The sequence below is a fragment of the Bombina bombina genome, chromosome 6 (genome assembly GCF_027579735.1).
Source record: "Bombina bombina isolate aBomBom1 chromosome 6, aBomBom1.pri, whole genome shotgun sequence".
In the NCBI taxonomy this organism is placed as follows: Eukaryota; Metazoa; Chordata; class Amphibia; order Anura; family Bombinatoridae; genus Bombina; species Bombina bombina.
In genome coordinates, this window is record NC_069504.1 from 526877707 (window position 1) to 526891166 (window position 13460).

The window sequence follows — 13460 nt, forward strand, 5'->3', positions numbered from 1 at the left end:
GCAGGGAAGTATGCTTAGGAGCCAGCTCATTTTTGGAGCACTATATAGCAGCAGTTTTGCAAGAGCACTAGTGCTCCAAATGCCTACCTATGTATCTTTCAACACAGAATATCATGGGAATAAAGCAAATTTGATAATAGTAGTAAATTGGAACTTTTTTCAAATGGTATGCTCTGTCTAAATCACATAAGAAAATGTTTGGGCTTCATATCCCTTAAAGCTTTGACAATCACCAATGGAATTGCCTATCAATAGTAAACCTCTTGGGAATTGCACAGTCTAAGGATTAGATGAATCTCAGAGATCACTTGAAAGTTGTACTCCCCACACTAAATTACTCTGATCATTTCTTTCATTGCAACAACACTTTTTCTATCACGATAAGCAAATGTTGTGACACAATCTGACAGAAATCTAGTAAACAAAATATTCATAACCCATGGACATTTGTTCTTCATTCGCCTATGTTGATGAGTAATCCTATGTAGGCTCATAGGACCTTAGGAGCATATATGTGTATGTAGCATTTTATGGCAGCAATGTTTGCAACAGTTTATAACATTGTTGCAAACACTGCTGCCATAGACTCCTAAAGACATGAGCAAGCTACTGAACTCCATTGAATAAATACCAAGAGAACAAAGCAAAATGTATAATAGAAGTAAATTGGAAGTTGTTTAAAATGACATTTTCTATCTGCATCATAAAAGTTTCATTTTGATTTTACCGTCCCTTTAAAATAAAAATAAAAAAAATGTATTCATGATAAATTGTAAAAATAAGTACCTTATACCAGGAATTCTTTCTCATGTTTAATCTTCCCATCCACATGTCAGAAAGCAGCATTTGGGTACAAGTGTGGGCCACAAATGCACGGTGCCTAGATGATACTGCAAGCTTTAAGCAAGTAGAATTACTCCAGTTTTTTAGCTCATATGTGAGAAGTTTCATTGCCATGGTTTCATCATGCTTGAACGACTGATCAAGGAGATCTACTGCCAGCTGACCAAATTCACTATAATGCAAATAAAAAGATTTCTTAAAATACATAAAATAGAAGACAATATTTAGTTATCCATATAAACATTTCTATACGATGATTAACTTCAAATAGCATAAATTATCTACAGTCCTGTTTGGAAAAAAAAGCTAAAAGTGGAATTTGAAATCAAAGTGTTATTTTACTATATTTGTAAACATATATGCAATATAGCTTTGTAGTTCCCATTCTTTTGTCAGAATAACTGCACATTCTTCATCAAAATAATATTTGAAATTAATAAAGAAGCTTTTGTTTGCTATCTTCGTTGGGTATTATTGCTATTTGCTGCAATACTAAGTTATTTTAGGTGAGCGTGTGTATTTTCCTGTGGATTTGTGTATATTAACCACAGAAAGGGATTAACTCTCCCTAACGGGCAAGAAGCAAATGCAGAAATACAAATGAGGATTTTACATTGTTCAAGAGATGATAAGTCACAATCCCTTAAAGCGACATTGTACACTATTTCTTTGCATAAATGTTTTGTAGATGATCCATTTATATAGCCCATCTGGTAGTGTATATTTTTGCTTATTTTTAAGAACACAGTGCTGATTTTCAGACTCCTAACCAAGCCCCACAGTGTCAAATGTATACACGCGTTTACAGACTCCTGCTGGCTCCTGTTTATGTTGTCTTTTCATATGCAGAGAAGGGGGAGGGGGGAGTGTCTGCTCTTTTTGTTTACCCAGTGGGTGTCCCAGTCTAACCTCATCAACAGTGCTAAACTGGGAGCTTCTAAATAAGTTTTTAAAAAGTTTTATACTGGATTTTTAGATCAGTATCTGTGCATATTCTTCTTTATAGTAGTGTCTATTACGTGCAGTTATATGAAAATTGGTGTATACTGTCCCTTTAACAAAGTTCCTCCAATATTAGGGAGCAATAGTTAAAGGGACATAAAACCCTTTTTTTCCCTTTCATGATTCAGAGAGCATACAATTTAAAAAAAAACAAAAAAAACTTCCCAATTTATTTTTCAAATTTGCTTAATTCTCTTGTTATCATATGAAAGGAGCCTCAATGATCTACTGGGGCCTAGCTGAACATAGCTGACAAGAGGCATATATGTGCAGTTACCAATCCGCAGTTTATTACCAAGTAGTATAATGCTGCTCATGAGCCTACATAGGTAGGCTTTACAATAAAGGATATCAAGAGAACGAAGCAAAGCCCCAATGAAAAATCCATAGAAAACCTGGAAATGGTCTCCACTGAATGGACCGGGTGCATATTCAAGTGTAACTGGCAGCACACTTGAACTTCGTCTAGTTTAATCTGAGAGTGCTGCCCAGTGACTGAAGGATATGCCATTCTTGATTGACTTGATAATATCATCTGGATCAGCATAGCAGTGAGCCAGATGTGTGAAAGAGTTAAAAACAAAAATGCTCTAACAGAAAAAAAAGCAGTTTGTTGGTTGTTTTTCTTTAGAATGTTCTTAAAAATGAAAGTTCCTTTCAGACCTTACAAAAGAAAGAACTTTCAAAACTGAAAAAAGTTATCAAAAACTATTTAAATCATTTATAACAATACCTTGAATGTTCTTTAAGTTCTTCTGATGAATCATCTACAACATCGCTTTGTTTGGCTTCGCAAGCCATAGACCGATACAATTTGCAAGCAACTAATGCTTTTGCCATTGACTCTTCTCCATGTTGCCAAAAGAAAAGTGCCATTTTCTGCCTCTTCATTAGCACAGACCAAACCAATAATTCATTAAATGGGTATGGAAAATGTTTCATTTCAGGGTCATCAATGTCTACAACCTCCTCTTTCATCCTTTTCTTTTTCACTTCATCTGCAGATGCATCTTGCTGTAAAACACACATAACAAAATAAGCTGTAGTAAAATGCTTGCAGGTCTTTAATGAAATACTTATTAACAAAACAAAGAATACCTTCAATTTGTAAGGCTGAGCTGTTTTGAGAAAGTGATTGTGTCGCATTTTCTCTTTCTTATCTGTCCTGTTTCCAAATGATTCATGAGGTTTACGCAGCTGAGGGGTATTGCCAGTAGTGTTCCTTCCCGATCTCTAAAAAAAAAATAGAATTTGTGGCAAAAGCAACAAAATGCCTAAGCGCTGCTGACGTTCTACAAATAACTGATAATAATAATAATAATAATAATAATAAAGTCTGACCCGAATATGAGGATTTACAGAATAAAGGCTAAAACTACTTTTTAAGTTAAAACACACACACATTGGTGCATAAATTGCTTATGTTCAATTAATTAAAAGTTATGTCTCTACTGTACTACAATAACAGTTTATTATTCTTACACATACCCGATTACCACCGTGAAGGTTGTTGTAAATCATCCGAAAGCGTTTTCTTGTATAAGTGCATCTGTAAGTTCCACCCATTAGATATTCAATAACAAGTCCAACATCAATCAATGAAATTTTATAACCTGGGGGAAGATTGCCCTAGCAAAAAACAAAACAAAAATAAACACACCTTTATGACAGTGTTAATCTTTATTTACTGAACTAAAATGCTAATATTCTGAACTCAATGCAAACCAGAGAAATATACAAACTACAAAGTGGGAAACAAAACTATATTTTAAAATGCATGCATAAGATTTTACACCTATACAAGAAAAGTGGTGTGTTTTAATGTTTTAATGCATCCAGCAGACAGCTGTTCAGTTCTTAAGTTCTTGAAATGGAAATAAAAGTTTGCAGCAAAGATTTAGTAAACAAATTATTAATTTAACTGGGTGTATAGAAAAGAAGGCATACAAGAAAAGGGACATGAAAATAAAGTTTGATTTGAAAATACAAAATAGATAATCATTTTACTTTACCTGTTTCACATCCCGAACAAGATGAACAAGAGTTGGGTTTGAAGGACCTTGTTTCTTTAAGACAGAAAAAAGAAGTATTGATCATTGTACTCAGATAGAGAAGATAGATATGACCGATATACAACAGTACAATCAGCAACAAAAATGAAGATTTGGGCAAAATGAACTTACAGTGTTGTACAGCTCCTCTAGTCGGGGAATTGTTAGAAACTTGTGCATGCTGACTCCATTTTCTATTAAAAGTTTGACAAATGCAACACGGTCCATTACAAGAGCATCTAGCATGGCTTGTTCTAAAGAGCCAACCTGAAAAGATATTTGAAAGTTAATGACTTTACCACATACAGATGCATTCCAGGCAAAACTGGTTATGTCTTCTGAGCATTTGTGCACATTGAAACAAGTGTACAATAAAAGATAGATTGACAGTCTCTTATTGTCTTAAATATAAAACACAGTTAATACAAAAACATAATTTATTTTCATTATAAAAAAACCAAACAGATAACTTAGTCCAAATCACAACTATTCCTTCTGAATAGGTTTACTAAATTTAGTAGATAAATGATTATATATGGAACTAGAAGAATACAAAAGTTTAGTTGTAATAAAGTAGTATAATACAATACTCACCAACCACTGTTGTCCATAGACAAAAACATGATTTTTGGCAATATCAACTCTGTTCCAGGCAAGTGTTAAAATCAGTTGGTCAAGAGCAGATGCATTTGTCTCTATACCATGAGAAAGAAATGAAAATCAGTAGTATTTTAATATTTTCAATAAAATAAAGTTTTTGTGCAATAATAAAATTACAATTTTACTTATATCATTATATGTAAAGAAAGTATCCTCATACAGCACTTTAAGAAGAAAAAGGGTAAGAGCGGTAGTGCAGCCTATGAGAGGTTACTATATTGTTACAATTAGTGCTTGAAGGAACACATTTTAAAAGCAGCTTTTTGCCACTGCAACTGTATAAGGATTCATGACAAAATGATGACATGAAATGGTACTGTGTGATATAATCTGATACTCATTATCTTCCTATATGGCATCCTCAATATTGTAAAAAATTGTTAGAATTAAATAGTTTACATAAAATATTCTTTAAACTCTGTTATATTACTTTTTACAATTTAGTGTATATTAGAAACTCATTTTATAAAGTGGTAAAATTACAAAACTCTCACTTGGTTTGTAAACCCACCCCCACGGTAACAAGCAGTGCTGAAAAACTCAACCAGTTAATGGCTGTTAAAAAAAACGCTGTTCACTGGTATTACAAGTGCGGAGCAATGCAAATGCGTCCTCTCATTCGCATTGCCTGGAAGTTAAGCGTTCATGAGAGCGCGCTTCCATAGGCTTCAATAGGAGCATCTTTTTCATGCCGGCAGACACAGCAACCCATCTAGCACAGTGAATGGGGCAAATTGCGCAACATTGGGCAGCAATGAATAAATATGTATATGCTTATATACATATATATTTATGTGTTTATATTTGTATATTTTTCAAAGAAAGACGGCTCCAGCTGAGGTTAAAACGAAAGTCCTTTATTGAGAAGTTTAAAACATGTGAAACACAGCAAGCGAGTGAAAGGTGCTGAGGGCGCAGCACTGTCTGGCTTACATGTTTCGGAAATGATCCGTAGTCATAGCCTACAGTGCTTTGCCCCACACCTGTTTAAAAAGAGGATAAAACAAATGTGATTTGCTATTGAAAAAACCCGCCCTCAGACCTAACCTAACACACCTGATTACTAAATACTCCCTAAAACAGTATTACTGATTATGCATAGAGATATAAAATAAACACTGTATATATAAGTACTGCATCTGGGTAAGTATACACTATAAGAATGCGGAATAGAGATCTATACAGGAACAGCAATCCATAGGCTTCAATAGGTGTGTAACATTAGTTTTGGATGCAACCCCCACATTTATATATTCTTTAATTCTTTATTTCATTATTTATTTCATATTGCTGTTTCTGTATAGATCTCTATTCCGCATTCTTATAGTGTATACTTACCCAGATGCAGTACTTATATATACAGTGTTTATTTTATATCTCTATGCATAATCAGTAATACTGTTTTAGGGAGTATTTAGTAATCAGGTGTGTTAGGTTAGGTCTGAGGGCGGGTTTTTTCAATAGCAAATCACATTTGTTTTATCCTCTTTTTAAACAGGTGTGGGGCAAAGCACTGTAGGCTATGACTACGGATAATTTCCAAAACATGTAAGCCAGACAGTGCTGCGCCCTCAGCACCTTTCACTCGCTTGCTGTGTTTCACATGTTTTAAACTTCTCAATAAAGGACTTTCGTTTTAACCTCAGCTGGAGCCGTCTTTCTTTGAAAAATTTGCCTTTCCAGTTTTCCAGCTGAGGCTCTGTCGCCATTGGACTGTTTAGGAGCATGTGTGAGGGGCGTGTTTACTGAGCAGCACTTTCAACCAATACACAGCGTTGCAAGTCTCACCGAGGGACGTAGGAGAGGGGAGGAGTGTTTCCACTAGCTGTGAGGATTGTAGCCGGGATAAGTTGAGGCGGGTGGCGGTTTCCTCCGCTTCGTCCCAGGCTGTTTTCTTTCCCCAGAGTGGCAGTTTTCCTGATGGAGCCAGTGAGACGGGCATACGTACCAACACTGATTTGAAACCCCGCACGTACCCTCTTTTGGCGAGTGAAGTTTTCAACGGTGATTGGTTTTGATTTACTTGCTGCTTGTTCATTCGTGGATACACGATATTGCTGTACTTATTGCTTTGTCTGCATTACACGCCACAGCACACATTATACCAAGAAGGATTTCATACCTTGGATTTCATATACAGATATTGGGTTTCTCTTTGATTTATATTTGTATAAACACATAAATATATATGTATGTAAGCATATACATGTATAAAAAAAAAAAAAAACAGTCCCCCATTGACATCCACATAAAGGTACTTTCAGCGCCGTTTCTTTTCTAACACCCCACATCCCCTCAATTAAACCCCTTATAACTGCTTCATGCAGTTTTTAAAAAATAAAATAAAGATGCTCATTTATATTTTATGTTACACTACAATCCTCTTTATTTTGGGGGCAATCGGGGCATATCTTTTTCATTAACCAGAGATCTGATCTCTGGTTAATAATTTCTAGCACTAAGGGTAAAAGTGAGCTTGCAGTAGCATTAACCAGCCAAACGCTAGGATTTACCATCACTTTAAGATAGCGCCTCACTTATATTTATAAAGGGATATCAGTGATGTTGCCAACCGGGTGGCATTATGAAGTAGCCGGGTGGGGGAAGTATAATATATTCTAATATTATATCATTTTCTGCTATCCAAAGCACAAATTAATTGCATAAATTAACATCAATGTATTTAATGATAATTTGTGCAATAAAAATGGAACATTTTTCATATTTTCTCATTTTAGCTTAATATTGGCTAAAATTTTTGCCGGGTTGTCCGTAAAATCAGCCAGGTGTTGCACCCGCTAAACTTTCCAATTTACCTCTATTATCAAATTTGCAACATTTTCTTGGTATCCTTTGTTAAATTAGCTGGAACGCACTACTAAGAGGTAGTTGCTACCTATCAGCAGCTAGCTCCCAGCAGTGCATTGCTGCTCCTGTGCCTGCCTAAGTGCGCTTTTCAAAAATAATACCAAGAGAGCAAAACAAATTAGATAACATAAATAAATTGGTCTATCTGGATCATAAAATAAAAAAACTGAATTTATGTTTACCTGATAAATTTCTTTCTCCTACGGTGTATCCGGTCCACGGCTTCATCCTTACTTGTGGGATATTCTCTTCCCCTACAGGAAATGACAAAGAGAGCACACAGCAAGAGCTGTCCATATAGCCCCCCATCTGGCTCCGCCCCCCAGTCATTCGACCGGCGGTTAGGAGAAAAAGGAGAAACTATAGGGTGCCGTGGTGACTGTAGTGTACAGAAATAAAAAAATGTTAAACCTGACTAAAAGCTAGGGCGGGCCGTGGACCGGACGCACCGTAGGAGAAAGAAATTTATCAGGTAAACATAAATTCTGTTTTCTCCTACATTGGTGTGTCCGGTCCACGGCTTCATCCTTACTTGTGGGAACCAATACCAAAGCTTTAGGACACGGATGAAGGGAGGGAACAAGTCAGGTTACCTAAAAGGAAGGCACCACGGCTTGCAAAACCTTTCTCCCAAAAACAGCCTCCGAAGAAGCATAAGTATCAAATTTGTAAAATTTGGCAAAAGTATGCAGAGAAGACCAAATCGCTGCCTTACAGATCTGATCAACAGAAGCCTCGTTCTTGAAGGCCCATGTGGAAGCCACAGCTCTAGTAGAGTGAGCTGTAATTCGTTCAGGAGGCTGCCGTCCGGCAGTCTCATAAGCCAATTGATGCTTTTCAGCCAAAAAGAAAGAGAGGTAGCAGTAGCTTTCTGCCCTCTCCTCTTACCAGAATAAACGACAAACAAGGATGATGTCTGTCTGAAATCCTTTGTTGCTTCTAAATAGAATTTTAAAGCACGGGCCACATCTAGGTTGTGTAACAAACATTCCTTCTTCGAAACTGGATTCGGACACAGAGAAGGAACAACTATTTCCTGGTTAATATTCCTGTTGGAAACCACCTTTGGAAGAAAACCAGGCTTGGTACGTAAAACTACCTTATCTGTATGGAATACCAGATAGGGAGAAGTACACTGCAAAGCAGATAATTCAGAAACTCTTCTAGCAGAAGAAATAGCAACCAAAAACAGAACTTTCCAAGATAGTAACTTAATATCTATGGAATGCATGGGTTCAAACGGAACCCCCTGAAGAACTGAAAGAACTAAATTTAGACTCCAAGGAGGAGTCATAGGTCTGTAGACAGGCTTGATTCTAACTAACGCCTGTACAAACGCCTATACATCTGGCACGGCTGCCAGACGTTTGTGTAACAAAACAGACAGAGCAGATATCTGTCCTTTTAAAGAACTAGCTGACAAACCTTTATCCAAACCCTCTTGGAGAAAGGAAAGAATCCTAGGAATTTTAATTTTACTCCAAGAGAATCCCTTGGATTCACACCAACTAACACCACATACTCTTTACCATCCCCGTGGAGATGCTATCTGTTCAGAGCGGCAATGAGAATGACTGGGGGGAGGAGCCAGAGGGGGGCTATATGGACAGCTCTTGCTGTGTGCTCTTTTTGCCATTTCCTGTAGGGGAAGAGAATATCCCACAAGTAAGGATGAAGCCGTGGACCGGACACACTAATGTAGGAGAAAATGGGTTTCAGATCTCTTTAAAATTGTGAGAGCCAGTAACATTTTCTGTTTTCACTAGCAACTTTTCCCCAGCTTTAAAAGTACCATTAAATACAGTAGAAATGCATAACCAACAAATTCATAATAAAAAGCCAATGCAATAGCACTTAGTTTGAATTTCAAATGAGTAGCAAATGCACAATGCTCAGTAGGAGATGGTGCCTGAGAAAGTTTGCATTAAAGAAGATTTTGCACATTTTGATAATGGAAGTGAATTGGAAAGTTCTGGGCTCTAGCTGAATCACGAAAGTTTAATTTTGACTTTAGTGGGCCTTTAAAAATAATGGGTATATTTGTTGGAAAGATTATACTGAAATCACTCATGTATGTAGATGATATGCTGCAGTTCATCAACAATATCCGTTCCATATCACTTCATGGAACTAAAGAAAACAATAGATCTATTTTGCCAAGTTTCCGTTTTATTTTTTTGTGAATCTTGGCACTTCTATTTCTGTTAATATGGCTGTAGTTTATTATCCCACCAGCATAGCATAAATCAAACATTTTGTTTTTTGGTTCAATCCATTTTCCAAAAACCAGATGCTTACAGTGTTATCTTTACACAGGCCCTGATATTCAAAGGTTCTCCAACTTGGAGAGGAATTGTAGTTCAGACTTCACAAAGGCACTGACTTAAAAAAAAAAAGAAGAAGAAGGAACGGGATTCTCCAGTAGGGATGGGCGAATGTTTCTAAAAATTTGAAATTTAAAACGAATTTTTGATACATTCGTTCGTTCGAATTTTGAATGTTTATATAACATTCTATTTTCGTTTTTGAATTTTTCAATAAAATTTGAAAATATTCTTTCGAATAATAGAATGTTTAGCTATGTATTCATTCAATTTCGAAATGTAATTCGAATGTGACATTCAAATTCGAAATAGTATATCTAGTCTACAACTATGTTTAATAAATGTAATATTCGAATTCCAATGCTGCATTCAAATGTCACATTTGAATTCGAAATAGTATTTCTAGTCTAATACTGTGTTTTATAAATGTAATATACAAATTCGAATGTGATATTCGATTTGAAAGTGACATTCGAATTCGAAATAGTGTTTCTAGTCTACAATTGTGTTTTATAAATGTAATATTCGAATTCGAAAGTGACATTCGAAAACTGTAAATAACACTCAAAAATTGAATTTTTAAGAATATTCGTTCTTATCAACATTCTATTATGTAAATTGAATTTCTACAATAACATTCGTTCTAACATTCAAATTCGAATATAAACACATTCGTCCATCCCTACTCTCCAGAACTGCGAGATCTCATTTGTATATGTGAAGCAGATACAAGCCCAATGCAATATAGCACTGCATAATATGAGAGTTTTGTTACCCTTACACTTTGTGCTTTGTATCTTATATCACTTTACATTTCACATTGGGACATTACAGTATTATTGAATTTAAGCTTTGCACTCTCTCATGTGTATTTTAATACATATAAATTTTGATCTAGCAGTGATTTTACACATTTGAATGTTTCTGTGTTACTTTAATAACATAGGGTCATATTTTGTATATATCTGTGTATCTTTTACACATTACATTGCACTTTGTATTTTCTCCATTGTAGACTGACAGTTTCAGAAAGTGGGAAGGACAAGGCAGTTCCCTGGGGTGAACAGGGGTTTTCCCAGGGTATATCTGAAGCTCTCTTTTACAAGTCTTGTGAAATTTTGTAAGCATTGAAAAACAAGCTGGTCTCACTGATATGTCTCACCAGCCGTATACAGGTGAAATTTGCTCAAAATTCCCAATACACTTATTTTAACTAACAGGAAAGTAATAAATACTGAAATATAGACAAACGCAAGTTAAATTGTATTGAAAACAGTTCAGTTTAATTTGGAATCAGTGCAAACAGAGCCTTTATATCAGCCCCAGGGGTTCTCCAGATACCTTTTCTCTACCATGTGCAGTTTTGTATGCCAGAGAGCTTCATTACTTTCTATGGAAGGCATTGCTCATCTCTCTGGGATTTCCAGGGTCCTCCTCTTTTCTTAGAAAATTCTGTGCATTCTGCCCCTGTGAAATCAGCACTATAATCTCTCTCCAAACTAGAGAATGTTTAATTATTATAGAAAGTAATGACGCTCTATGGGAAACTGAAGCGGAACATTTTTTTCAGTTTTAATTTAAATAAGAGATATGCAAAGTGCAATATAATTTGTAAACGATACACATAAATATACAAACTATGAGCCTAATTTGTTACACAGCAACTGTGAAGGCATAATCAGAATTTGTAAATTCACAATCCTAAATACACTACTGAAAACAAAATAAGATACAAATTAGAAAGTGCAAAGTTTAAATGTAATCTGAAGTGTAAAGTGATATAAAATAGAAAACAAAATTTATGTAAGAGCTTACCTGATAAATTAATTTCTATCATATTGGCAAGAGTCCATGATCTAGTGACGTATGGGATATACAATCCTACCAGGAGGGGCAAAGTTTCCCAAACCTCAAAATGCCAATAAATACACCCCTCACCACACCCACAATTCAGTTTAACAAATAGCTAAGAAGTGGGGTGATAAAGAAAGGAGTAAAAAGTATCAACAAAGGAATTTGGAAATAATTGTGCTTTATACAAAAAAATCATAACCACCATAAAAAAAGGGTGGGCCTCATGGACTCTTGCCAATATGAAAGAAATGAATTTATCAGGTAAGTTCTTACATAAATTATGTTTTCTTTCATGTAATTGGCAAGAGTACATGAGCTAGTGACGTATGGGATAGCAATACCCAAGATGTGGAACTCCACTAGAGAGGGAGGGACAAAATAAAAACAGCAATTTTGCTGAAAAAAATAAATCCACAACCCAAATAGAAGTTTATTCTCAAAAAATAAAAACTTAAATCCCGAAGAACTTTCCTACCAAAAACTGCTTCCAAAGAAGCAAACACATCAAAATGGTAGAATTTAGTAAATCTATGCAAAGAAGACCAAGATGCTGCTTTGCAAATCTGATCAACCGTAGCTTCATTCTTAAAAGCCCAAGAGGTGGAAACTGATCTAGGAGAATGAGCTGTAATTCTCTGAGGCGGGGCTTTACCAGACTCCAAATAAGCTTGAAGAATCAAAAGCTTTAACCACGATGCCAAAAAAAACGGCAGAAGCCTTCTGACCTTTCCTGGAACCAGAAAAGAAAATGACTAGACTAGAAGTCTTGCTGAAATCTTTAGTGGCTTCAACATAATAATTCAGAGCTCTCACCACATCCAAAGAATGTAAAAATCTCTCCAAAGAATTCTTAGGATTAGGACACAAAGAAGGGACAACAATTTCTCTATTAATGTTGTTAGAATTCACAACCTTAGGTAAGAATTTAAATGAAGTCCACAAAATTATCTTATCCTGATGAAAAATCAGAAAAGGAGATTCACAAGAGAGAGCGGATAATTCAGAAACTCTTCTAGCAGAAGAGATGGCTAAAAGGAACAACACTTTCCAGGAAAGTAGTTTAATGTCCAAAGAATGCATAGGCTCAAATGGAGGAGCATGTAAAGCCTTCAAAACCAAATTAAGACTCCAAGGAGGAGAGAATGATTTAATGACAGGCTTGATACGAACCAAAGCCTGTACAAAACAATGACTATCAGGAAGTTTAGCAATTTTCCTGTGGAATAAAACAGAAAGAGCAGAGATTTGTCCTTTCAAGGAACTTGCAGACAAACCTTTATCCAAACCATCTTGAAGAAACTGTAAAATTTTAGGAATTCTAAAAGAATGCCAAGAGAATTTATGAGAAGAACAGCATGAAATACAAGTCTTCCAAACTCGATAATAAATCTTTCTAGAAACAGATTTACGAGCCTGCAACATAGTATTAATCACTGAGTCAGAGAAACCTCTATGACTAAGCACTAAGCGTTCAATTTCCATACCTTCAAATTTAATGATTTGAGATCTTGATGGAAAAACGGACCTTGAGAAAGAAGGTCTGACCTTAATGGAAGTAGACAAGGTTGGCAACTGGACATCCGAAAAAGATCCACATACCAAAACCTGTGAGGCCATGCTGGAGTCACCAGCAGCACAAACAATTGCTCCATAATGGTTTTGGAGATCACTCTTGGAAGAAGAACTAGAGGTGAGAAAACATAAGCAGGTTGATAACACCAAGGAAGTGTCAATGCATCCACTGCTTCCGCCTGAGGATCCCTGGACCTAGACAGGTACCTGGGAAGTTTCTTGTTTAGATGAGAAGCCGTCAGATCTATTTCTGGAAGCCCCCACATCTGAACAATTTGAGAAAACA

At 35.9% G+C, this 13460-nt stretch overlaps 1 protein-coding gene across 1 annotated transcript in view; it reads right to left on the reverse strand.

Moving 5' to 3' along the window:
* TRPM7 (transient receptor potential cation channel subfamily M member 7) overlaps positions 1-13460 on the reverse strand; it is a 626812-nt gene that overhangs the window by 389450 nt on the left and 223902 nt on the right. The window contains exons 11-17 of the mRNA XM_053717440.1: positions 4491-4591; positions 4029-4163; positions 3858-3911; positions 3334-3474; positions 2944-3078; positions 2579-2859; positions 787-1015 (exon numbers count right to left, since the gene is read on the reverse strand). Of these exons, the coding sequence (XP_053573415.1) occupies positions 787-1015; positions 2579-2859; positions 2944-3078; positions 3334-3474; positions 3858-3911; positions 4029-4163; positions 4491-4591 (1076 nt within the window). The remainder of the gene's footprint in view (positions 1-786; positions 1016-2578; positions 2860-2943; positions 3079-3333; positions 3475-3857; positions 3912-4028; positions 4164-4490; positions 4592-13460) is intronic.